A 27,857-nucleotide genomic window follows, 5' to 3' on the forward strand; every position below is an offset into this window, starting at 1 on the left:
AAAGTCTTGACCTTAAGCCCATAGAAATGTGGCATTGCCTGAAACTGTTCATGGGAGAAAACCCACCAAGATAACCAAGTTGAAGCTCTTTTTTGGGGAGAAATGGGCTAAAATTTCTCAAAGTTGTTGTGCAGGATTAGCATTTAGGCTAGCTTCAGGGTATGTGCACACGTTCAGGTTTTTAAAAACGCTATAAAAACTCATTAAAAATGCATACATATGCATCCTATCATTTAGAATGCATTCTGCATGTTTTGTGCACATGGTGCGTTTTTTCCCGTGAAAAAACGCATCGCGGTAAAAAAAAGCAGCATGTTCATTAATTTTGCAGATTTTCCGTGTTTTTCCCACAACTCTATGCATTTGGAAAAAAACGCACAAAAAAGTGTCAAAAACGCATAAAAAACGCGCGAAAAAATGCATGCAGATTTCTGGCAGAAATGTCCGGTTTTTGTCAGGAAAATTTCTGCTAGAAATCCTGACGTGTGCACATAGCCTCACACTAGCGTTCTTCAAGGCTGCGGACTTCCTCCGTTAAGCCCCTCCCACTTTCTCGCCTCATCAGCTCCGCCTACGTCGGCATGCGTCCTGCGTACCCTATCTTTAACATTGGGTACGCAGGCCATGCGGATGTATGCAAATGCCTCCGCATGCGTCGCCTTGACGCTGAGCTGACCTGCGTCAAACGCAACATGTTGCATTTTGTTGTGGTGAGCGCAGGGTCAAAACGACACATGCGGAGGCATTTGCATACAATCCCCATGGCCTGCGTACCCATTGTTAAAAACTGGGTATGCAGGACGCATGCCAACGTAGGCGGAGCTGAAGGAAGAAGCGCGGCAGTGGGCGGGGCTTAAAGGGAACCTGTCACCCCCCTCCAGCCTTTATAAACTAAAAGAGCCACGTTGTGCAGCAGTAATGCTGCATTCTGACAAGGTGGCTCTTTTAGTTCTGGGTGCTGTAACTAGAGAAATAATCCGTTTTATGCTTTGTCAGAAATACCTGCTCCTCAGTCAAGGAGGCCGGCGTTTCCCCCCTGCTTCAGACAGCACACAGCTGTCACTCACATCTGCTTGGCGCCGGGCGTAAGGCAAGATTGCCTTGTGCAGGCGTGTACTCCGGAGGACAGAGAATGAACTTCAATCCAATATTGCAGCCAGCATGCAGCCAGCGGGTAAGGAAAGGGTGAATCAAACACCCGAAAACCCCGCCCCTATGGCTGAAAATTGCTCCCTCCAAATTCAGGTGACAGTGTCCCTTTAACAGAGGAAGCCAGCAGCCCTGCTGAACGCTAGTGTGAAGCTAGCCTTAAAAATGTTTAGATGCAGTTATTGCTGCACAAAAGGGTAAGACTAGATACTGAAAGCAAAGGGTCACATACTTTTGTCACTCTGTCATGTGACATTAGATCATTTTCCTCAAAAAGAACATGAAAAAATCTAATATTTTTGAGAAAGTTAATATCTATTTTTATAAAATGGGTAGAAATCTAATGTAGTTTTAGGTCAAATTTATGTAGAATATGGTAAATTACGAGCGTTTCGCAAACTTTCAAGTACACCTGCATACCAATATTATTATAGGAGTGTAATGTGGGAGTGTAAAACGATGTTTGCTATAAAATTATAGGAAAACTGGCTATGGGTGTGAGTTTGTGTGGAAACCCTGAAGACTTTGTAGTGGAGTACTACGACTGTAGCGGAGTACAGAGATGGTGAAAGGTTCCGAGGAGAACAACTGTTTTGTTTTTTGCCTCAAAATGGAGTGTAAGAATAAGTTCACACTTAGCGTTTTTTCTCTGCAGCAAAATCTGATCTCTTGGCAGGAAAGAAGCTGCAGGAAAGAAGCAGTTAATCCTTGTTTTTTCTTGCGTTTTTTTTTGCTGCGGCTTTGTCATACTAGATTTCTCTGTGTATGCTGATAAAGTTTAGTGTTGTAAAAAAAAAGTCCTATTCTATAGAAACAGGTTTTAGCAACAAAAAAAAAAACTGCAGAAAAACCTAATACAAGCGTTTGAGGTTGTTTTTTTTTTTTTCCAGCGTTTTTTCACCACCCATTCATTTCAATGGGTGAAAAACGCTGAAAAAGATGCTGAAAGAAGTGACATGATCCATTGTGCAAAAAACCACGCAAAGCACACAATCCTGATGACAAAAATAATCAAGGTGTGTACATGAGATTTCTGAAATCTAATTGTTTGCTGATTATTTTATAATGCAGCTGAAAATTTGCAATAAAAAACGCCCATTGTGTACTTAGTCGTAATGTAATTATACTCATGATGCTAGCTTCTATGGTGTAATGTTCTTTATTATGTACTCTAGCTGGTACACTGTTTTCACTGATCGAATCGGTGCTAAAATTATGTGGATATATATATACATGTCTGTTAGAGGAATCAGTACTTTGTGTTAGGTATTACAAAATCATTTAGTTGTCGGAGTGATGGCAGGTGCCACGTTACATAGTAATTTGGATACTAAAGATTGACAATGAAATGTAGTTCAATGATAAATCTCCTCTAAAAGGATCTCTGACAAGGATGAGGGCCAAGATGTTGCTGAGAAATGTCAGAGTTCGTTTTGATGGCTTTAGGGAAACGATTTTATCTCTTACAAATGATGTTAGATCTGTTCTAAGAAATCAGTGTCTAGTCATTCACCAATGTGGTAACTTCCACTTAATTCTTGTATTAATTAAATGATAAAAATGGAAAAACAGAGGTGAAAGATTGCTTCTAGCAAAGTGTGGATCTGATATTACTATTGTATTTTCTGTGCTTATTCGGTAAAGTATTTTATCCTTGCATTTATATTTGTACAGTAGTGAGAAAAAATTACATTCTGACTGGTATAAGTGGCATTTGAGAGAGAAAAATGGTAGAGAGAACAGTAGGCATTAGTCATGAGATTGTGATTGAGTGTGAAAATCGAGGATGCTGTATTTTCAGATAAATACTCCTTATAAATACATCTTATTAAACAAAGCACAATTTTTCTTTATGTCAAGTTCATATTAATTTTGGGGTCAAAATTGGGGTAAAAGCTTTGAAAAGTTGCAGAAATGTTGCTACTTTTGTCGTTTTGACACCACTGTGGACTGAAATGGGCAGAACTGGGGAGGAGTCATGGCTACGCCTCCCATCGAATTAATCAACTTTCTACACCAGAAATGCTAGTCTAGTCTCTGACTGGGGCCGCATTTCTGGCGCTGGGCATGGAGACGCACGCCACTTACTAGAGTGTGCCTTTCAATGAATTGTGCACTCTATCAAGACTGGCATAGCTCAAGCTTGATGAATCTGATGCTATATCTTCATTTGAAATCGGGTCATAAAGAGTTTTTCTAGGGCTTCATTGAAGTGTTTGGCCCTGATTCATCAAGACCAGCATTGACGCCAGTCTTAATGAGGGGGGTATGGTGGCGTCAGAGACGTTCTTTAATGAATTGGGTGCCTTTGTGCGTCTCACCATGAATCTTACTCCAATCTGAGACTGGAGTAAGATTTGTGGCGTAAGGTACAACACAACTCTTCAGTGATGAATGGGCATCACTATCCTCTGTCCTGCTCTAGCACATCCCACTTTGGCAGAGTGGACAAAAACTGGTGCGAAAACTTGAAAAGTCACAAAAGTTTTGCCAAACCTTGTGTTGTACAAACATTTTATGACTTTACTGTTACCATCTGCCCTTAGTACAATATTTACCAATGGGTTGGTTTTTAGTAAATTCTCAGAACAGAATCTCAGAAGTTGGTAGTCAGGGGTGTGTTTTTTGTTGTTTTACACCTGTGCATATATTTGATTACCGTATATAGTTTGAGTATAAGCCGACCTGAATATAAGCCGAGACGCCTAATTTTGCCACAAAAAACTGGGAAAACTTATTGACTCGAGTATAAGCCTGGTATGCATGCCTCCCTCCCTCATCTCTTTCCTGGTATGCATGGTCTCCTCATCCCCATCCTGGTATGCATGGCCCCCTCATCCCTATCCTGATATACATGGCCCCCTCATCCCTATACTGGTATGCATGGTCTCTTCATCCCTATCCTGGCATACATGGCGCCCTCATGCTTATCCTCGTATGGATGGCCTCCTCATCCCCATCCTGGTATGTATGGCCTCAACTCTATCCTGGTATACATAAACCATTCCACTTACCTTCCCTGTTCTCCCTTGCAGCATGGTGTCCTGGTGCCAGCAGCTGATTTATGCTTGTAAGGCTAGTTTCACACTAGCGTTTTGCTGAGCTGCGAAGGGCTGCGGACTTCCTCTGTGAAGCCCCATCCACGGCCGCACCTCCGCTGCTGAGCTCCGCCTATGTCCGCATGCGGCCTGCGTACCTATCTTTAACATTATATAGAAAAAGTATTAGAGCAGCACAAAAAACACAAAAGTGAAAATAGAAAAATAGAGTCGGGTGCAGAGCCCCCTAGGCATAGACCAAACCTCAAATGTAGGAATCCAAAAAATGGAGGCAGCACACCATTAGTAGTGGAAAAAGCAAGAGCTACTTTTATTAGCCCAATAAAAGTAGCTCTTGCTTTTTCCACTACTAATGGTGTGCTGCCTCCGTTTTTTGGATTCCTATCTTTAACATTAGGTACGCAGGTCGTGCGGATGTATGCGAATTCCTCCGCATTCTGACGATGCAGAGAAAAAAAGAAATTACAACCAGCTGCTTTCGACGCGGGTCGCCGCATCGTCAAAACGACGCATGCGGAGGAATCCGCATACATCTGCACGACCTGCGTACCTAATGTTAAAGATAGGTACACAGGCCGCCTGCGGACGACGTAGGTGGGGCTGAGTGGCGGAGGTGCGGCCGTGGGCGGGGCTTCACGGAGGAAATCCGCAGCCCCCGGCAGCTCAGCAAAACGCTAGTGTGAAACTAGCCTAATCAGCGCATGACAATGTCATGCGCTGCTTACAAGCAGAGGACAGCTGCCGGAATGCTCACTTCTCTCCACGCCGGGACTATGTGCGTGGAGAGCAGTGAATATTTATTGGTCTTTAATAGCAGGCACAGTAACCTCAGCCGCTGGCTTCCTGCAGCGGCCGGTCGATCATGTATGCCCACTACTAAAGGGAGTGAATATTCACTGCTGTCCAAGCACATGGGAGTGGAGTGCAGTGAATATTCATTCCCTTAAGTAGCAGGCACACTTCAGAGCCCAGCAGCTGCAGTAAGCCGGCTGCTGCGGCTAACAGCATGTCCGCTATTAAAGGGAACCTGTCTGCAAGATTGTGCACAGTAACCTACACACAGTGTCAGGTTGGCGCCATTATACTGATTAAAATGATACCCTGGCTGATGAAATCCATCTTGTGACTGTTTAATCTTTATTTTCAGTTTTGAGTTAATGATATGCTCTTGCTTCGGGGCGGCCTGGAGGGAACAGGTTTCCTTTAAAGAGAAATTAATATTCACTGCTCTCCAGTCCCATATTCATTCCCTTTAGTAGCAGGCACACGTGATCGTTCGGCTGCTGCAGCGAGCCATTGGCTGAGGTTGCTGTGCCTGCAATTAAAGAGAGGAATATTCACTGCTCTCCATTCTGAAGAGCAGAGAATATTCATTTCTCTTTAGCAGCGGGCACAGGTGTTAGCCGCAGCAGTTGGCTCCTGCCTCCTGTGACCCGCTGCTCCGCCGCTGCTGCTCCCCGTCTTGTACTCCAAAAAATACTTTATGTGGGACCCTTACTCGAGTATAAGCCGAGTAAGGCTTTTTCAGCATAAAAAATGTGCTCGAAAACTTGGCTTAAACATGAGTAAATACAATTTTTTTTTGTTGAATTATAAAATATGTGTATTTATCATTTTATTATGGTTTTATTAAATATATTTACAGTATAAAGTTTACTAAAAGTACATATCTATTTGCCTGAATTACAGATTAGAATAATTCTTAAAATTGCCATGTGCTTTTGGAATGTATTATTATGTGTGGTAAAAAGTCAATTTGAAATGTTGCTAAAAATGTGATGCAGTTAGGCAGAACTATAAAGGGACCACTGTTGTGGCTATGTCTATTTGTAATGCTTTAAGGCAACAGCTCACGCAGGTTAAAAAAGTACATTTTATTCACTGTGTAAAAATAGCTTGGCATGCCAATAAGTAACTGCAGAAATTCCATGGCCGTCCCAACCATTTTATCCAGTGTGATTCATGCCTTAACAGTTACACCAAGTGGGTGAGGGGTGTCACGTTTTCGAACAAGCAGGGCATTGTGAGAAAACATTGCTTGAAAACAATGTTTGGTGCGATTCTGAAAGCAGCTGCCTAGACTTGTCCAGCAGTGCAGGTGTTCCTTTCTGCACAGTGGTTATCACATGGATTTGTAAAATAGGGCTGTTTTTACCAGGGTTGTGTTAGAACAAGAAGAGCCAGGTGTCAGCTGATCACCGCTTCTGTATGACATTACATAGGCTGTTTGCTACTCCACCTACCAACATTATTTACAGCGCAGAAAAAGTTTCTTTTCATTTCTTGCTTACAGTTTTATTCTTAATCCCTTAGTGACGAAGCTAAGCTACCGTAATTTTATTGACCTTAATGAAAAAGCCAAATTTTAGAAATCTGATCAGTGTCACTTTATGTGGTAATAGCTCTGGAACGCTTCAACGGATCCCACTGATTCTGAGATTGTTTTTTATGACATATTGTACTTCATGATAGTGGTAATATTTGTTCCATATGACTTGCATTTATTTGTGAAAATAGCTCTATTTTGGTGAAAATTTTGAAAAAATACTGAAATTTTCAAACTTTCAATCTTTATATCCTTAAACCAGTTAGTCATGCTGTTCAAAATAACTAATAAATTACATTTCCCATATGCCTACTTTACATCTGCATCATTTTCCATACGTTATTTTATTTTGTTAAGAGTGATTAAAAGTTTAGCAGCTATTTCTCATTTTGTCAACAAATGTACAAAACCTGTTTATTTAGCGACCTGTTCAGATTTCATTTTACCTTAAGGGGCCTATATATTAGAAATTCATCAAAAGTGATACCATTTTAAAAACTGCACCCCTCAAATACTTCAAAGTTGTTGTCAGGAATTTTTTTAACCCTTCACGTGCTGCACAAGAATTAATACAAAGTGGAATGAAAAAAAAAAACCATTTTACCTCTAAAATGCTGCTTTAGCCCCAGTTTTTCACTTTTGCAACAGGTAACACCAAAAAGTATACCACACAGTTTGTCACCCACTTTCTTTCAAGCACGGCGATACCCCACATGTAGTAAAAAAGTTCTGTTTGGAAAAACTGCAGGGTTCGGAACGGGAGGAGCAATATTTTAATTTTTGGAACACAAATTGGCTGAAATAGCTTGCGTACGAAATGTCACATTTGCAGGGCCCCTAAGGTGCCTAAACAGCAGAAACCCCCACAACTGACCCCATTTTGGACTACAACCCTCAAGAATTTAATTCAGGGGCATAGTGAGCATTTTGAACCCACAGGCACTGCACAGAATTCCCTGTTGTTGCTGCTGGCTCACATGCGGATCTCAGCGAGCACACCATTTTTTTTCAGGAAGAGGACCGGAGGGGTGATGGCGGAGGGTGGGCTTGGTGACATATTTTCTCTCTCCTCTGGCATGTTATATCATGTCAGAGAAGAGAGAAATGATTTTAATAGTTGGCACACTTTTTTACGTTATCGCCGTTATTCATTGAATAGCTATGATCACATGATCGGGGACTGGAAAATCGTGTTCTGATCGTGTTCTCCAGGGTTTCAGCTACCCCTTGCATAAACAATATGCAACATCATTTGTAACTTATTAACACGAGAACACTGGCTAAAAATCCTTGATAAGGTCCATGCATGAAAGCCTGTTATGTCCAAGTGAGACAGGTTCACTCATCAAGCAATGTGCCTTTTCCTATTACTTGATCAGCTGAGCCGTTTGATGGAGTGCACGTATTTGTTATGACAAGACCATATAATGTGCCCCCACCTGGGAGTCAGAACACTGTGTAGATAATAAATAAATATTTTCCATAATTATATTGTAACGTGACCACGCTGACGCCTCCTCCCTCCTGTCACTATCTGTTAGTGCTGGGAAATGAGGGAGGCACAGCATACTTACCCGTGGTAGTACTGCCACCTTCAGTCTCCTGCTCCTCACTCTACCTGCAGTGCGTTACTAACAAAAGGTGCCCGGAGGGAGACTTTTGTCAGCGGGTCACGTAGGACGGTTAAAGTCGTGTGTGATCATGCTGGTACACTGCTCAACTTCCCTATGGGTGTTTCGTTTTGGTCAGAAACAGTGGGCATCTAGTTTTTCCTACTTATGATGCTGCCTTTTTTTATTGTATAAGTCATAGTGGGATGAAAGTACAAACCACAGAGCTAAAGGACATGAACTGTCCAAGTGAATGATTGAAATTACTGCTGCCGAATATGTTAATTCTGTGTCCTGTATCTTCACAACTGAGTGGGAGAAAAACAAAAAACTTTTTGTATCTAGATTCCTGCAATTATGTGCAGGAATATATAATTTACAAAGTTATAATTTGCTGAATGTCCTCTTTAAGCCACTATGTATTCTAAAAGTGTCTAGACATTTAGGACTACAAGACCTTGGTTGTTAGGGGGTTAAGTAGAGGATGGCAAAGGTATACAGACAATGAAGATTGTATTGTGAATTTGGGTTTTCCTACTTTTTGATAACACTTCGTTGTACTAGTCCACGGAAGAACAGGGTGATTGCACTGACAGTCAATCACTTATTCAGAAATAAAAATCAGTTGTCTTGTCTTCTTGTCGCTTGTGTGGCCATATGGCTTCAGAGCCTGACGGACATCTTCATGCTTCTTTCTCTTTGTGCTGGACTTCCACTGACTGCAAAATTTGTGAAGGAAACTTAGAGTTGTGTTGGACACGTTTCAACACGTTCCTGGGAAGTTCTAAGAAAAGGGTTACTCAGAAAAACATAAGGGTAATATGTCATGTTTTATGCTGGTGAAGAATGTTCTTTTAAAATGCAAATAATCAGCATTTATAGTATATGTAATATCTTGTAACCACAAGTTTCTGTTTGTATAAGTAAAATGTGTCAAAATGTTAAATGAATATATAATATCTCATGTTGTACAAGTAAATTGGTTACAATGTAACCAGCTCCAACATAAATGATCCCACTCTGCCAGGGTGGTGGGGCTTGGATGTCGCATGGTGAGGCCAGTCTAGAAAATTCTTTAAAATTTACGCCACTTTTGTGGTATAATTTACACCAGAGTTGTACTCCAGTCAGTAACATTTCTGGTGGAGGTGCACGGCAGTTGTTAGATGGACCTATATTAAAATTCATTAAGAGGCATGTTTCTGTCAAAGATTTAGGCGCATCTTTGACAGACTGAGGTAGCGGTCCTGCTGCTGGGTTGTTGCCCTCCTACGGCCCCCTCCACATCTCCTGGTGTACTGGCCTCTCTCCTGGTAGCTCTCCTAGCTTCTGGGCACTACACTGACAGACACAGCAATCCTTTCCACAGCTTGCTTTGATGTGCTATCCTGGATGAGCTGCACTACCTGAGCCACTTGTGGTAGCATGAGTCGGACTCTACAATCCACACGAGTGTGAAAGCACAACCAACATTCAAAAGTGACCAAAACATCAGCGAGAAAGCATTGGTACTGAGATGTGGTCTGTGGTCTCACCTGCAGAACCATTCCTTTATTGAGTGTGTCTTGATAATTGCCAATAATTTCCATCTGTTGTCTATTCCATTTGCACAAAAGCATGTGAAATTGATTGTCAAACAGTGTTACTTCCTAAGTGGACAGTTAGATTTCACAGAAGTCTGATTTACTTGAAGTTAGATTCTGTTGCGTAAGTGTTCCCTTTATTTTTTTGAGTAGTGTATGTGTGTGTGTGTATATATAAATATACAGCACGGTGGCGCAGTGGATAGCACAGCAGCCTTGCAGCGCTGGAGTCCTGGGTTCAAACCCCACTAAGGACAACATCAACAAAGTGTTTGTATGTTCTCTCCATGTTTGCGTGGGTTTCCTCCGGGTACTCCGGTTTCCTCCCACATTCCAAAGACATACTGATAGGGAATTTAGATTGTGAGCCCTAACGGGGACAGCGATGATAATGTGTGCAACCTGTAAATGTTAGCGCTATATAAAAAAAGGTTAATATATATATATATATATATATATATATATATATATATATATATATATATATATATATATATATATTTTACATAGATAGAAAGAAGAAAAACCGGCAATTAATCTGCCGTGTTCTGTAAAATCACTGCAGGAGCCGACAGGATAGAGTTGCATACATTCTATTCTAACCTGTCACGGTGGTTGGCGCTCATAGCAATTGAGCATTTCTGCTACATACAGGCAAACTGATCATCGCCTGTATGTAGCAGAGCCGATCAGACAACTGCGGCTTCTAGTCTCCCATGCAAAAAGTAAAAAAAAAAAGTTTTACAAAATATATATATAAACAAAATGTTAAAAAATCAAATATACACATATTTGGTATCGCTGCGTTCAAAATCGCCCAATCTATTACTAAAAAAAAAAAAAGAACTCTACCGTTAAATGGCGTAATGAGAAAAAAACAAGTCAAAACGCCAGAATTACGCTTTTTTTGTCACCACAAAATTTCAAAATTGAATGCAATAAAGGGCGAGCAAAAGACTGTATCTGCACCAAAATGGTATCATTAAAAATGTTAGCTTGGTACACAAAAAATAAGCCCTCACCCAACCAGAGATCACGAAAAGTGGAGCCCTCACATGGCCATTTTGAGAAAAAAAAATAGTTATGGTTCTGGCAAGAAGGGGAGCAAAAACGGAAACTGGCTCTGGGGTAAAAGGATTAAAATATAAAAAGGGAAAAATAAAACATCTTACTGAATCATGGCCTTATGTTTGCTATTGTCGCAATTATACTGACCTGAAGAATCATGTTGCCAGGTTTTTCTTACTGCATCGTGGAACTTGTAGAAATCCCGAAAATAGCAGAATTGCATTTTTCCCACATTTCACCTCACCTGAAATTTTTGTTTTCAGTATATTATATAGTAAAGTGTATCGTGTCATTCAAAATGACAACTTCTGCAAAAAAAAATCCTCATACTGCAAATGAATAATAACAGTATAGTTCTTGGAATAAAGTGAGGAAAAATGTGAAAACACAAAAAATCCTGGTCTTAAAGATTTGAGCTCTTAAAGATTTGAGCTCATATGTTAATAATTCTACATTATTTTATCATTTCTACTGGGTTTGAGATCCCTAATCTAATATATAAAGCTGAATGTGTGTGTATGTGTATGTCCGGGATTGGCATCTGCACCGTCGCAGCTACAGCCACAAAATTTTGCACAGTCACACGTCTGGACCCTGAGAGTGTCATAGGCTATGTTGTGAGGCGAAATTTTAACCCCGTGCATTCCAATTCACCAAACAATTTTGCCCCTATGTACATAATGGGGAAACAGTGAAAGGAAAAGTGTTGGAGGCAAATTGACAGCTGCCAGATGTGAACAAGGGGGACTTAAAGAATGAGAGCGATGGCGCCAAAGAGTATACACCGTACAGTTGCTAAGGTGGGGCCCCTACATGGGATACTCACCAGACACGGGGATATGAACACACACACAAAATGCGCCACACACTACCACGTGCTTGAACACATATACCACCCTCAGCACACATTTCACCACACATACACCAACCTCGCCACATAAGTCGACACTCAAAACTTGCACAAGCGGAAAAATTGCCATATGCACAAAAGTTGCAACACATGCAAAAGTTGCTTCACACAAAACTTGCACATACTCAAAACGCACCACACATAAAACTCGCCACGCGCAAAACTCGCCATGTGCAAAATTTGCTACACTAACCTGTCACATGCAACTCAACACACAAAAAGTTGCTACACGCATGTCGCCACACAAAACTCATCTCACAAAAGTCGCTACATGCATGTCACCACACGCAACTCAACACACACAACTTGACACATGAAACTCGCCCTAAAACACACAAGTCTGGTATTATCCTTCAAAAATAAATAAAAATCTGATTAATAAGCAGACAAACTACAAGAGCAACAAATGTACCATATAGGAAATACGGCAGCTGTCAGTCACATGACCTGTCTATTATGTGTATGTGTGAGCTAATATATACTGCCAGGGGGAGGGCTTCCTGTTGGCTGGGGATTTATCAGGCTGCCAATAGCAACCAATCACAGCTCCACTTCTCTTTTGCTACAGTTAATTAATCTGAGCTCTGATTGGTTAATATAGGCAGCAAAGGAATTCTCAGTATAACAAAGCTTGTGTGAGGTAATAGTATGTCAGTTAGGGTGTGTTGGTGCCTCATAAGAAAAGGAATTCCATGGCACGAATGTCAGCTGATGCGAAAAGAAAAGCTGCATTACGGGCCAATGAAAAATGTGAAGACTGAGAAACAAGGCTGACACACATGAGAACAGCAGCTGTTTCCTCAAGAGCCAATTAACTTTCTGAGCTAAGGGAAGCGAGGCTTGCAGACATGAAAACAAGAGCTGCTTCCTCAAGGGCCAATGAACTTTCTGAGGCGAGGGAAGCGAGGCTTGCAGACATGAAAACGAGCTGCTTCCTCAAGAGCGAATGAACTTTCTGAGCAGAGGGAAGCGAGGCTTGCAGACATGAAAACAAGAGCTGCTTCCTCAAGAGCCAATGAACTTAGTTTTTGCCTTTTAATAATTACATTTCTATCTATTCGTTTTGTGGTTTTTGTGTGCAGAATAAATTTTTGTTAACACATTCTATTTTGCGAACAGCAGTTATTAACCTAGTTGAAGCCGGGTAGTACAGCTAGTTTTTTATATTTTTTGATAATGACCTACAGATAATATAACTGTTTGCATGAGAAATGACAAACAATAATTTTTAGGTAATCCTAAAAGATTCAATTGATGTCAATTGTTCAGTCTCAAATAAAAAAAATGGTCTATTTTTTCACTTTTTGTGACATGCATTTTTTAAACATTTTTTGCAATTTTTTTTAATCACAATCTTTATTTAAAAAAAACAAATCAAATTTACTAATCTTGCAGTTTTCACAAGATGCAGGGTCAGGTGTGACATTGCTTTTTGTCATTGGTGTTTCCTGTGTAATTGTGTATAGAGATGGTATCTGTCATTGTAATCCTTATTCTGCTGATAAGAAGCCTTATTGAAAACTTCATGAAAGGACAGGAGGTATGATTCTAGTTAAAGGGAATCTGTCAGCAGTTTTTTTTCTATGTAGTCTGAAGACAGCGGGAGATAGGGGTTGAAATCCAGATTGCAACGATGTGTCACTTTTTTTGGCTGTGTGCTGTTATTTGCAATGAAGGTTTTATCACCAGGACATAATCACTGGCAGGATTTGTGCTGCATGAGCAGATGTCTGACTCCGCTCCCTTCTCTGATAAACAGCTCACTGTCTCTATACAATGTACATAGAAGTCTGTGGTGTGGGCTGGGGCAGCTTCCTCAGCTCTGCTACATGCTGTATCTAAAATCCCGTGTGTCCCAATTGCTGCACTCAGTAAACTAAGTGACACATCGTTAGAATCGGGTTCTCTTCCTACTGCTGCTTTCAGATTCCCTAGCCCTTGTGGCCACTGTAAAAATTGCAAGATTACTATTTAAAAAAAAAAAAATACGTGTAACACAGTAAACCTGATTAAATCGATAGGTAATTTTCTGTTTATACCTTCCATTTATATTGCTTAGTGGCTCAGTGGTCAACACTCTTGAGTTTACTCCGGGTTCTCCGATTTCCCCCCACACCCGAAGGACACACTGTTAGGGAATGTAGATTGCAAGGCCCATTGAGGAAAATGGCGATAACGTCTAAGGCTCAGTGGAAATTAATCTCACTACGTAATGGAGTAATGTAAATGAAAGTCAGAATAACACAACTGGAGCGTTGACTAATATGTTACAGTAAGTGGAGTGTCTCATCTAAGTTGTGCTTTTCCATGTTCTTTAGATGTGAATACATCTTCACATTTCATTAAAATGCCAACTGTTTCAATAGACCCCCAATCACCCAGTGTATTAGAAATGGGTGTCCTTTTGGCGCATCCTGAGCCAATATGTGTTGGAATAATATTTTACTTTACTGTGTAAAAAAAAGCATAGTATCCTACACTTTGCTATACAGAGGAACCTTCCCCTCCCCCAAATCTAGCATGTAGCGTGCTATACAGGGGCATCTATCACAGGCGTCCTTGGAGGTGTACAGCAGGGAACGCTCCCTAGACCATAGAAGTTACTTCTCCCTGTGTCAATAGACAGCACAACTACTTCTAATTAGTTGTGTTAGTAAGGGAAGCCTACAATAAAGTGTAGTTCTGGTGGGAGTTTAGGGAAAAATGTGTTTTGTTAAGCATGGTTAATGAATTAGAGACTGTGTATCCAGCTGGTCTTGAAACTCAACTCTCCAGGATCATTTTCCTGTGTGCTAAGAGCAACCTAGAGACACAGCTGAACAAGCATCCATCCCTAAAGCCTGGAACTATAATCGCTCTGCGTTGTGAATCCAAAGGTGGCCGACATTCCTCAACTTTAATGAGATTATTCAGTACTGTGAGCAAATGTGTGTTTTCCTGGGTTTCCTCCAGGTCCTCTGGTGTCCCCCCATCTTCCCTTTCTGAATTTGTACAGTGAAGTCAGCATGAGCACAGGGGACTGATGTGCGTCTGTATCACGCGTTTACACCACTGCAGAGTATGCTGATGCTATCAGAACAGCAAGAAATAATCCATGGGCAGATACTAAATCTTTTGCACAGTACTGTTCAAAAGTCTTAGGCAGGTGTTGAAAAAATGCTGCAATGAAAGAATGCTTTAACAAATAGAAATGTTAATAGTTAATCAATTAAGAAAATGCAAAGTGAATGAATGAAAGAGAAATCAAAATCATATCAATAATCCCAAACAGACTCCATGATGTTTAGATAAAGGCTCTGTGAGGGCCATATCAACAGTTCCACGACTCCTTGTTATTCTTTATGCTGAAGATGGTTCTGAAAGGAAATCTGTCAGCAGGTTTTTGCTACCTCATCTGAGATCAGCATAATGTAGGAAAAGGGAAGGGGAGTCCAACAATGTATCACTTAGTTTCCTGTGTAAAGCCATTCTGACACAATGTAGGCTTTTAGATAAAGAATGAAGCAGAGCTGAGAAAGCTAACCCCGCCCACAGCAGGCTCTCTGTGTACAAAGTCCATACACGGTGATTAGTCCAGCAATGCTAATGTCTTAGGCCTCTTTCACACTTCCGTCTTTGTGCTCCTGTCGAGATACGACGTTTTTTTGAGAAAACAGGATCTTGCAAAAAAATTTGTAGGATCCTGGATCCGTCGGGAAATAGCGGTCCGTCGTCTGGAAAAAACATTCAATGAAACATTTTTTGCCTGCGTCGGAAAAACGTGCAACAACGCATCCTGCGGCATACGTTGTCAGCTATAATGGTATCCAATGGACACAGGATGCGTCGTTGCCTGTGAAAAGCAGGAATCCAGCGACGTATGGCGTTTTTCTCCTCTGAGCATGCCTGGAAGAATTTTTCATGCCTGTGGAAAATTCTCTCTCGTCCCTGGAATAGCAATTCCCATATCTGCCCCTGAAACGCTCAGGCGACGCATCCGTCATAACACTGGATGCGTTGCCTCCGTTTTAACACTATTTTCTCGACATCCGTCGGCACGTCTCCCCGACGCATTAGGACGGGACACTGCCGACGAAAGTGTGAAAGAGGCCTTAGAGATCAATCCTTCAGAGTTTGTAAACAGCATGGACTTTGACAAGTGACACATTCTTGAATTCTGTGTTTCAGCCTCTATCGCTTGATGTCTTCAGATTACAGAGCAAAAGCCTGCTGACAGATTCATTTTAAAGGGAACCTGTCACCAGGCCACCACCTTTCAGGACTGATTCTATAATACGTATATCTGCCCCCAAGCTAACCTGTAAGAGAAGAAAAATAACATATTATGCTCACCTGCAGGGCGGTCCGGGGGTGTCACTCTTCTTGGTCCGGCGCCTCCCATCTTCTTGCGATGCCATCCTCCTGCTTGCTTCATGTGGATGACGTATCTGTGCATTATCCACACAGGCTCCCCGGCACCATGCTCCCGCGCAGGCGTACTTCTCTGTCCTGTTGAGGGCAGAGCAAAGTACTACAGTGTGCAGGCGCCGGGCCTCTCTGACCTTTCCCGGCACCTGCACCCTTCAGTACTTTGCTCTGCCCTCAACAATTTATTCTGCTGTAGTACAGCGACCTCAAACATACAGCCAATGTGATTAAAAATGATATTCCTTGTAAAGAAGAACAAGAAGTCCTAAAAGTGATGATATTTCACATGTAAAGCGCCATGTAATACATGGTGCTATAATAATAAATAATAATAATATTGCCCCAACAGAGTCCTGAGCTCCATATCATTGGGTTTGTGTGGGATTACATAAAGAGACAGAAGGATTTGTGCAATCCTACATCCACAGAAGATCTGTGGTTAGTTCTCCAAGATGTTTTGGAACAACCTATTTTTTTCAAAAGCTGAATACAACTGTACCTAGAAGAACTGATATTTTTTTTTAAAGGCAAAGTTGATCACACCAAATATTGATTTTATTTAGATTTCTCTTTTGTTTATTCATTTTGCAGTTTGGTAATTAATGAAAATAAATAACACTATTATTTTTTAAAGCATTCTTGCTTTGCAGCATGTTTTCCACACCCACTTAAAACTTTTTCACTGTGTGTATATACACTGTGTGCAGAATTATTAGGCAAGTTGTATTTTGATCACATGATACTTTTTATACATGTTGTCCTACTCCAAGCTGTTCAGGCTTGAGAGCCAACTACCAATTAAGTAAATCATGTGATGTGCATCTCTGTAATGAGGAGGGGTGTTGTCTAATGACATCAAAACCCTATATAAGGTGTGCTTAATTATTAGGCAACTTCCTTTCCTTTGGCAAAATGGGTCAGAAGAGAGATTTGACGGGCTCTGAAAAGTCCAAAATTGTGAGATGTTTTGCAGAGGGATGCAGCAGTCTTGAAATTGAAAAACTTTTGAAGCGTGATCACCGAACAATCAATCATTTCATGACAAATAGCCAACAGGGTCGCAAGAAGCTTGTTGGGCAAAAAGGCGCAAAATAACTGCCCATGAATTGAGGAAAATCAAGCGTGAAGCTGCCAACATGCCATTTGCCACCAGTTTTGCCATATTTCAAAACTGTGAATTGTGTTTTCCTATCTTTATCTATATATGTATATATACATACCGACCAGTTGTGATGCTGATTAACAGATCAGTCAAATTGAACAGTAACTTTCTATACTATCAAGATGCACCAGACCATAAGATGCACCCCAAATTTTGGGTAGGAAAATAGAATTTAAAAAAAAAATAAAACTGTGGTACGTCTTATACTCTGATTTTACAGTAGCTTACCTGGGAGGGGCATTGGTGGTGGAGTGGTGTCACAGAAGGCAGGGCCACTACTGAAGGAGGCTCATGGTGGCAGGAGTGCGACACTCGAGATCTCAATCTGCACATGCGCAGCCTCCAGTGATCATTTTCCTAAAGCCAACCACAGGGAAATCAATGGGAAGGGGACTTCGCTCACTGCTTCTGCAGGAGCAATCCTGCATCACAACAGCCACCCTTCCCCCCCGGTATGCGATCTTCGGATTATAAAAGACATCTCCATGTTTCTCCAAAATTTTGGAGAAAAAAAGTGCGTCTTTTAATCCGAAAAATAGGGTAATTGAATATTATCCTTGTTGCACAATATCTTACTAAACTAGTGGCATCATAAGCCATCTGAACTTTAGCTACTGAAACTAGATTAGCTCTTTTGCTTACTGACATTAAGGGTACCGTCACACAGTGAAATTTCCATCGCTACGACGGCACGATTCGTGACGTTCTAGCGATATCGTTACGATATCGCTGTGTCTGACACGCTACTGCGATCAGACATCACGCTGAGAATCGTACGTCGTAGCAGATCGTTTGGAACTTTCTTTCGTCGCTTGATCACCCGCTGACATCGCTGGATCGTTGTGTGTGACAGCGATCCAGCGATGTGTTCGCTTCTAACCAGGGTAAACATCGGGTAACTAAGCGCAGGGCCGCGCTTAGTAACCCGATGTTTACCGTGGTTACCAGCGTAAACGTAAAAAAAACAAACAGTACATACTTACATTCCGGTGTCTGTCCTCCGGCGTCTCAGCTTCTCTGCACTGTGAGCGCCTGCCGGCCGGAAAGCAAGCACAGCGGTGACGTCTGACGTCACCGCTGTGCTTTCCGGCTATGGCGCTTACACAGTGGAGAGAAGCAGAACGCCGGGGACAGACACCGGAATGTAAGTATGTACTGTTTTTTTTTTTTATGTTAACGCTGGTAACCAGGGTAAACATCGGGTTACTAAGCGCGGCCCTGCGCTTAGTAACCCGATGTTTACCCTGGTTACCCGGGGACTTCGGCATCGCTCCAGCGCCGTGATTGCAAAGTGTGACCGCAGTCTACGACGCTGGAGCGATATTATACGACGCTGCGACGTCACGAATCGTGCCGTCGCAGCGATGGAAATTTCACTGTGTGACGGTACCCTAATAGTGTTAACATTTAAGTCACTTAGCTAAATGCTCAGTGTGTTAATAATGGTATTGTCGGTCCTTATGTATTGTTTCTTTATTTTAATGGATTGTATTTAGTTCAAGAACACGCTATGAATGCATAAACCCTTTCCATGCCTTTTTAGATGGCCACATTGACTTATTGGCCTGGTGGCAGATTAAGTAAGAATAGGGTAAAGTTGTATAAAGGGAATCTGTCCGTAGGATCACCCCTCCTAAGTTGTCTTATGGGCACGTAGGTCATTGGAAGCTGAAAAAAATGATATTTTGATATCTGTGATCCCGTATCTTATTTCCAGAGAAACCCTGTGTTTTAATATATGTAAATGAGCTGTTAAGATCTACGGGCGGAAACAGATCTACTTGAGAATCTGCCTCCAGAGTTTATTTTAAATGAAAAAGCGCATTACCAATGTGAGACAAATAATGACTAACCGCTATAATCGTACTCTACAGAACTTATCTTTGTCTTATTACACACACCTCTGCAGCTGTAGTTGTCATTTCGTAGTGTTGACATCTCTGCTTCAGTGTTATGCCTGATTTCTTCTTACATTTCTACAGCCTCCATTTCTACCAGGCAGCCAGTGTATGGGGGGAATGGGGGTACAGCAGAACAATACAAAAACATCTGCAGTGATCCTCTTATAAGGCTGTTAGATTTGAATTACTGTCTTCCACGCTTCATCACACTGGCTGTGTGAGATGAAAACTTAAGAAGACTTAGTTAACCCCTTCATGACCCAGCCTATTTTGACCTTAATGACCTGCCCATTTTTTGCAATTCTGACCAGTGTCCCTTTATGAGGTAATAACTCGGGAACGCTTCAACGAATCCTAGCGATTCTGAGACTGTTTTTTCGTGACATATTGGGCTTCATGTTAGTAGTAAATTTAGGTCGATAATTTTTGCTTTTATTTGTGAAAAAATCTGAAATTTGGCGAAAATTTTGAAAATTTCGCAATTTTAAAATTTTGAATTTTTATTCTGTTAAATCAGAGAGTTATGTGACACAATATAGTTAATAAATAACATTTCCCACATGTCTACATTACATCAGCACAATTTTGGAAACAATTTTTTTTTTTTTTTGCTAGGAAGTTATATGGGTTAAAATTTGACCAGCGTTTTCTCATTTTTACAACAAAATTTACAAAGCAATTTTTTTTAGGGACCACCTCACATTCGAAGTCAGTTTGAGGGGTCTGTATGGCTGAAAATACCCAAAAGTGACACCATTCTAAAAACTGCACCCCTCAAGGTACTCAAAACCACATTCAAGAAGTTTATTAACTCTTCAGGTGTTTCACAGCAGCAGAAGCAACATGGAAGGAAAAAATTAACATTTAACTTTTTAGTCACAAAAATGATCTTTTAGCAACAATTTTTTTATTTTACCAAGGGTAAAAGGAGAAAGTGGACCCCGAAAGTTGTTGTCCAATTTGTCCTGAGTACGCCGATACCCCATATGTGGGGGGGACCACTGTTTGGGCACACGGCAGGGCTTGGAAGGGAAGGAGCGCCATTTGACTTTTTGAATGAAAAATTGGCTCCAATCTTTAGCGGACACCATGTTGAATTTGGAGAGCTCCTGTGTGCCTAAACATTGGAGCTTCCCCACAAGTGACCCCATTTTGGAAACTAGACCCCCCAAGGAACTTATCTAGATGCATAGTGAGCACTATAAACCCCCAGGTGCTTCACAAATTGATCCTTAAAAATGAAAAAGTACTTTTTTTTCACAAAAAAGTTAGTTTAGCCTTAATTTTTTCATTTTTGCATGGGCAACAGGATAAAATGGATCCTAAAATTTGTTGGGCAATTTCTCCTGAGTCTACCGATACCTCACATGTGGGGGTAAACCACTGTTTGGACACACGGCAAGGCTCGGAATGGTAGGAGCGCCATTTGACTTTTTGAATGAAAAATTTGCTCCAATCGTTAGCGGACACTATGTCGCGTTTGGAGAGCCCCTGATGTGCTTAAACATTGGAGCTCCCCCACAAGTGAATCCATTTGGGAAACTAGACCTCCCAAGTAGCTAATCTAGATGTGTGGTGAGCACTTTGAACCCTCAAGTGCTTCACAGAAGTTTATAACGCAGAGCCGTGAAAATAAAAAATCATTTTTCTTTCCTCAAAAATAATTTTTTGCACATAATTTTTTATTTTCACAAGGGTAACAGGAGAAATTGGACCCCAAACGTTGTTGTCCAGTTTTTCCTGAGAATGCTGGTACCCCATATGTGGGGGTAAACCACTGTTTGGGCACACGTCGGGGCTCGGAAGTGAAGGAGCACCATTTGACTTTTTCAACGCAAGATTGGCTCGAATCAATGGTGGCACTATGTCACGTTTGGGGACCCCCTGATGTACCTAAACAGTGGAAACCCCTCAATTCTAACTCCAACACTAACCTCAACACATCCCTAACCCTAATCCCAACTCTAACCATGACCCTAATCACAACCCTAACCCCAACACACCCCTAATCCCAACTCTAACCATGACCCTAACCCCAACACACCCCTAATCCCAGCCCTAACCACAACCCTAACCCCAACACACCCCTAACCACAAGCCTAACCCTAACCCCAACACACCCCTAACCCTAATCTTAACCCTAATTCTAACCCTGATTCCAACCCTAACCCTTAGGCTATGTGCCCATGTTGCGGATTTGTGTGCACCATTTTTTAAAAATCCGCAGGTAAAGCGCACTGCGTTTTACCTGTGTATTTACTGCGGATTTCCAGTGTTTTTTGTCTGGATTTCACCTGTGAATTCCTATACAGGAACATGTTAAAACGTTGCGGAATCTGCACAAAGAATTGTCATGCTGCACCATGGGCACAGCAGATTTGGTTTTTGATAGGTTTACGTGGTACTGTAAACGTGATGGAAAACTGCTATGAATCTGCACCATGTGCACATAGCCTAATTCTAACCCTTATTCCAACCCTAATTCTAACCCTAACCGTAATTGCAACCCTAACCCTATTTCTAACCCTAGCCCTAATTGCAACCATAACCCTAATTCTAACCCTAACCCTAGTGGAAAAATAAAAATAAATATATTTTCTTTATTTTATTATGTTCCCTACCTATGGGGGTGATAAGGGGGGGGGTTATTTACTGTTTTATTTATTTTGATCACTGTGACAGGATCTATCACAGTGAGCAAAATGAATGAACGAATCTGCCGTCCGGCACTGCGCATGCGCCCGCCATTTTGGAAGATGGCTGCACCAATCCTAGAAGCCGGACGGACACCGGGAGGGACCCTGGGACTCCGGAGGTACGGGGGTGATGTGGGATCGGACAGTGGGGGGGCGCCGGACAGGACGGAGGGGAGAGCAGGGGAGATGATTATGGCGGGGGACATAACGGAGGGGAGGAAAGACTGATGGTGGTGGCAGATCGCCGCTGTCAGTCGGTGGGGGGGTCAGATCGGGGTGTCCAGCCATGGCCGATGATATTGCAGCATTAACCATGGCTGGATTGTAATATTTCACCAAGTTTCATTGGTGAAATATTACAAATTGCTCTGATTGGCTGTTTCACTTTCAACAGCCAATCAGAGCTATCGTAGCCACGAGGGGGGAACAGCCACCCCCCTGGGCTGAAGTACCACTCCCCCTGTCCCTACAGGTCAGGTGAAATTTGAGTTAACCCTTTCACCCAATCTGCAGGAATACGATCCCTCCATGACGCCACATAGGCGTCACAGGTCGGATTGGCACTGACTTTCATGACGTCTACGTGGCGTCACAGGTCGGGAATGGGTTAAAGCAGGCACACAGCTCTGGAGCTGAGATGACAGCAAATGACGAGCGATGCAACTTCAAATGTATTTGTAATGAGACAAGGCTCAGCTCTGCTGTACTGTATTAGTTCTAATTATACATGGCTCTACGTTGAGATCAGTCTTTACATGTCTCACACTGATAGCGCCCCCTTTCATTTAAAGTAAGCTCTGAAGACAGATTCTCGGGGAGATCTGTCCAGTCCATAGCCCTGAACACTTCATTTCAGAAAAATGTAGATTTCTTTGGAATAAGACTTTGGATTGCAGATATCAAGGTATCATTTTATTCAACTTCCTATGACCCACATGCCCATATAGACAGCTTAGGAGGGTTGACCCTACTGTCAGATACCCTTTAAGCTGTATTCACATTCTTCAGTCAAGAATTAAGCTCCTTGTGCTTTCAAGAAAAGCCTGAATAAATTGGAAAGAAAAAAAAACCCAAATTGTTAATTTGTCTCTCTGTTAGTTACAATGGGATTAGATACTTGGAATAGAAAAACATTACATGCAATAAGAGATGTCCACATAATGACTGACTCAAAACGTTTCTCAGATATATATTTTTCTCCACTTGTCACTGTGCGCGCTATGTTCCTAAAGAGAAGTTCTATTTTCCCATAGAAAGAACCCTTCTAGATCTGCTGACTTGTGTTTTAAGTAATGCTTGCATTCCTTAGGAAGCATTTGCTGTTAATCTTCCCGGGACTGTATGAATAATTGAAAATTTGGCTTCACCATTCCTCCTGTTAATAGGATGTGTTTTACTAAACGTAAAAGCCAGTTTTATGATTAAACTGCTTTGGTTATAAATTTTTACATTTTATTTTGTTATTCTTTGTGTTAAATGATACAATTTTTGTTTTTAGGACTAGATGACTCTTTGCAGCTGTATGTGTCCACTGTAGAGAAGGAGAAGATTGATGGTGAGCAGCTTCTAAAGATATCTCATCAGGATCTGGAAGAACTTGGAGTGACACGAATTGGTCATCAGGAACTTGTTCTTGAGGCTGTTGATCTTCTCTGTGCCTTGGTGAGTAATTAAATGCTCAAATGACCTCTACATGACCACATTTGATTTATAGCATTGGATTTAATTGTTTTCACGTTTTTAATTGATTTATTGTTTTCACATGGGTCTTAGACGAGGGAGCATGGTGGAGTGCATGGTCCCCACTTCATTAAGAGGCACATGCCTCTTAATGAATCAGTCACTTCTGTGTGGTGGTATGCGCCTCAGTGCTTACTCTTGTCACCACTGGAATAAGATTTGTGTTGCTCATCATGAATTTGACAAGCGGAGGTCTCGGTGCCCACTTTCTCCCCCAACTCCACCCACTTTGTCAGAGCTGTGCGAAAATAGCATGAAAACGCCAAAAGACACACAATCTTAGGGCAACCTCATGTTTGCAACAAAATTGTGACTTATCAAAGGTTTTTACGTCAGTGGTAGTGTACATGCCCAACTAAAGCTTCATTCCCTCTCTATTGGGCTGCTGGAAAAAATTCAGATAGCAGCCCCATAGGGAGTGAATGGAGTGATGGTCAGGCATGTGCACTCCATTCTAACTGGAATGTTAGTGCCCCTTTCTGTCTGTCCGTTAGGTCAAGATAGGTATTCCCGTGGATACATGATAACTTGTCTTTACTTGTCTTTTGAATTATCCTTTTAACTGTTACAAATAATCTAAAAGTAACATTATTTCTAAAATCTCTTTTATGAAGTTTTCCTACTGTGAAAGGGGTTTTCCAACATCTACAAACAACATTGGGATAAATTGATGATTAGTTGGGGCCCACACTGATCCTGAGAATCAGTTCTGTAGTTGCTGACATGATCACTGCTGTAATAGACAGAGAAATAAAGTAGTGGTCATGCATGTGCACTACCTCACCATGCCCAAAGGTACTACCGTAATTTTCACATTTTTTCATTCCTAATTTTCTGGCTAAGTCTAGTTCTATATCCTCTATAATCAACATGTTTTCTCTTTACACTGTAATCTACGATTTCAAGTTAAAATCATAAACTGTAAAATTGCTGTGAGTTTATGGTGCAGATTCAGGAATTAACCTGTTTACGACCAATGACGGACATAGCACGTCATGAGTAGATGTCAGTTCCCGTACCATGATGTGCTATGCTCTGTCATGATTTTGAACTTTCACTGAGTGTACTCACAATGACAAGTCTGTGCTGACAGCTGTCACTGACAGCTGAACTGCACATGAAGAATAGAGATGGGTGAACCCGAACAGTAAAGTTCGGCGTCCGTATCGAACACCTACTGTTCAGGCACGGACACCGAACACGGACTTCACCAGGACCAGGTTCAGCTGCCCAAACACCATCCGCTCCTGCGCTGTAAATAAATAATAAAACCTTGTGTGGGTTCCCCTGTATTTTTGTTAACCAGTCAGGCAAAACTCACAGCTGGGGGCTGCAACTGTCAGCTGCAGCAAGGCTGGTTATCAAGAATAGAGGGGTCCTCACGCTGTTTTTTCTTTAAATTACAGTGGAGTTTGAAGTGTAACTGTTTGAGGTTGTGGACAGGTGTCTTTTATACTGATAACAAGTTCAAACCGGTGCCCTTACTACAGGTAATAAGTGGAGGACAGAGGAGCCTCTTAAAGAAGAAGTTACAGGTCTGTGAGAGCCAGAAACCTTGCATGTTTTTAGGTGACCAAATACTTATCTTCCACCATAATTTGCTAAATAAATGTTGCCAAATCAGACAAGGTGATTTTCTGGATTTGTTTTCTCAATTTTGACTCTCATAGTTGTGGTCTACCTATGATGTCAATTACAGGCCTCTCTCATCTTTTTAAGTGGGAGAACTTGCACAATTGGTGGCTGACTAAATACCTTTTTTCCCCACTGTACATAACAGGAGGCGCTGGGGCATATATATCACAAGAGACACACGTGCACATATATCACAGGAGTGGCTGGGGCAGCTGCTGCTGTGGTTGTTGGTGGGACTGGAGTGCAGAGCATGCTGACTAAATCCACAAAGTACGTCCTGATGCTGGCACTGGTCAATGTCCGTCAGTTCGTAATCCATCATTGCACGCCCCACAGCGTTCATTAGTGAGCGCTGCATTTGCGTGCTGGCAATATTAGGAGTAATTAAGGAGCCTGCGTTTAGCTGGCCGGCGGTCTCGGCTCTGCGATCACTGGCCCAAGCACTGTGATAACAGGGAATCTGCCCAGGGGCTATAGAAAAGGACATTGTGGAACATTGTGGGCTGCTGGTCCCTCACCCCTGCTGTAGACCTAAAAGAGATTCCATACATTTTCTTATGATTACTTTACAAGTCTAAGCCTAAGTGCCATTAGGACACTGACTTAATCCATGGACTTGTGTTCTGATGTAATCATGAAATGAATCACAGTGCCAGACATTTACAATGACCTCTCAGCATGTGATAGGAAAGAATGTCCATCAATTCCATTCTCATTGCAAAAACACATTCCCGTCTTCTTGTCGCACTCCCTTTTTACTGTCTGCTCAGTTTTTCCTTAAAATGGAAACAACTTTTATCTTGTAGTATATGAAACCGCATTTTTATTTAGTCAAAAGTAATGTTCTGCTTGTGAAACCATTCAGCTCCCCCCAGTTACAAGTTAGGCAGTGTTCACATTTTGTTTTCTCCAACGTGATCCATATGTGACAATATCTGGGAAAGCTGTTGAACATGTTCCCCATTAATAGACATGTAATCTTACCCCTGTGAGATGAGCAGATTTGCACAATGTGATATTGTAACCTACACTAGAGTAAAGGCACATCCTAAAGCTTTCAATTCTTCTCTGGTCCATTGTCCTCTGCCTTTTACCAGAAAATGAAACCGAACCGGTTCAGTGGCGCATCCTTAGGCTGTAGTATGGCTTATACCGTCTCTTACTCATTTCCCTTATCAAGCAGCTGCTTTCATCCCAACCGTGCTGACTACCATTGTACATGTTGCAGAACACTTTGGAGAAAAAATAACAGTTTATTCTATGTTGCTCCTCCGTAATGCTGCGCCATATCGCTCATATAACAAGATATTTATTTTATTTATGTTGCTTTAATGGTTTCGGTCTATTTTGCAGTGCTGTACATCATACGTTAGTCACTATCCTCATTAGGGCTCACAATGTAGGATAAAATACCTGTATCAGGAAGCCAAATAACTTACTAGTATGTTTTGTCTAAAGTGTGTGAGAAAACCAGGGAAAATCCAAGCAGTGACGGGGAGAATACACAAAGTTCATGCAGGCGTAGCCCTTGGTCAGTTTTGAGGACAAAAATGCTTCAAGGCAACCAAGGCCACAATGTTGCCCATCAGGTTCAACCTTTCCTGACCAGCTATGCTTTAGATTATATATAACCCACATTGCCATTTGTTGTGAGGAAATTGTCCTGTCCTTTCCACAGTCTGACTGCTCTAACTGTAAAGAACCCTTTCCTATTTTATTGCCAGAATCGCCTGGTCTCCGCACGTAATGAGTGCCCCCTGTTCCTTTGGAAGGAGTAAGTCCTGCGCCAGTCCTTTTATATTGACCACACATGTATTTAAACGTATGAATGAGAGCCCCTCTGAGGCATCTTTTTTCTAACAAGCCCAACTTTTCTAACATCTCACAGCACGGTGGCGCAGTGGTTAGCACTGCAGCCTTGCAAACCTGGGGTACTGGGTTCAAATCCCACCAAGGATAACATCTGCAAGGAGTTTATATGCTCTACCCATGTATGCGTAGGATTCCTCCTACACTGCAAAGACGTTGTTCCTGCCTTTGGACTGACTCTAACGTCTGAATATCTTTTTAAAAATATGGAGCCCAAAACTGGATCCCTTACACTAGATGTGGCCTTATAAGTGATTTTGAGGGGTAATAATATATTTGGATCACAGGATGTTATTTATTTTTTACTCTCTAAAATCTTGTTTGCTTTTACGGCTGCTGCTTTGCATTGAGTACTGCTGCTCAGGTTACTTGTAACCCGAATACCCAAGTCCTTCTCCTGTTCTGTAGACCCAAATATTTTTCCATTGAATGCAGCAATAGTATTACTCTGTCCTAGGTGCAGTACTCTACCAACTCTACTCTCCACAATAACCCCTTTACCACCTTGAGTTTTTGTGTTTTCGTTTTTTTGCTCCCCTTCTTCCCAGACCTATGACTTTATTTTTCTGTCAACATGGCCATGTGAGGGCTTGTGTTTTGTGGGACCAATTGTACTTTTGAATGACACCATTGATTATACCATATAGCATACTGGAAAACAGAAAAAAAATTCCACAATTGTGTTTTGTTCTTGTTTTTTTGCCATGTTCACTAAATGCTAAAACTGACCTGCCATTATGAT

The 27,857-nt window shown here is 41.6% G+C and overlaps 1 protein-coding gene across 1 annotated transcript in view; it reads left to right on the forward strand.

The window, feature by feature from the left end:
- CNKSR3 (CNKSR family member 3) overlaps window positions 1-27,857 on the forward strand; it is a 176,070-nt gene that overhangs the window by 39,063 nt on the left and 109,150 nt on the right. The window contains exon 2 of the mRNA XM_077289082.1: window positions 23,370-23,533. Within this exon, the coding sequence (XP_077145197.1) occupies window positions 23,370-23,533 (164 nt within the window). The remainder of the gene's footprint in view (window positions 1-23,369; window positions 23,534-27,857) is intronic.

This window comes from Ranitomeya variabilis, chromosome 2, assembly GCF_051348905.1.
Source record: "Ranitomeya variabilis isolate aRanVar5 chromosome 2, aRanVar5.hap1, whole genome shotgun sequence".
NCBI classification, from domain to species: domain Eukaryota; kingdom Metazoa; phylum Chordata; class Amphibia; order Anura; family Dendrobatidae; genus Ranitomeya; species Ranitomeya variabilis.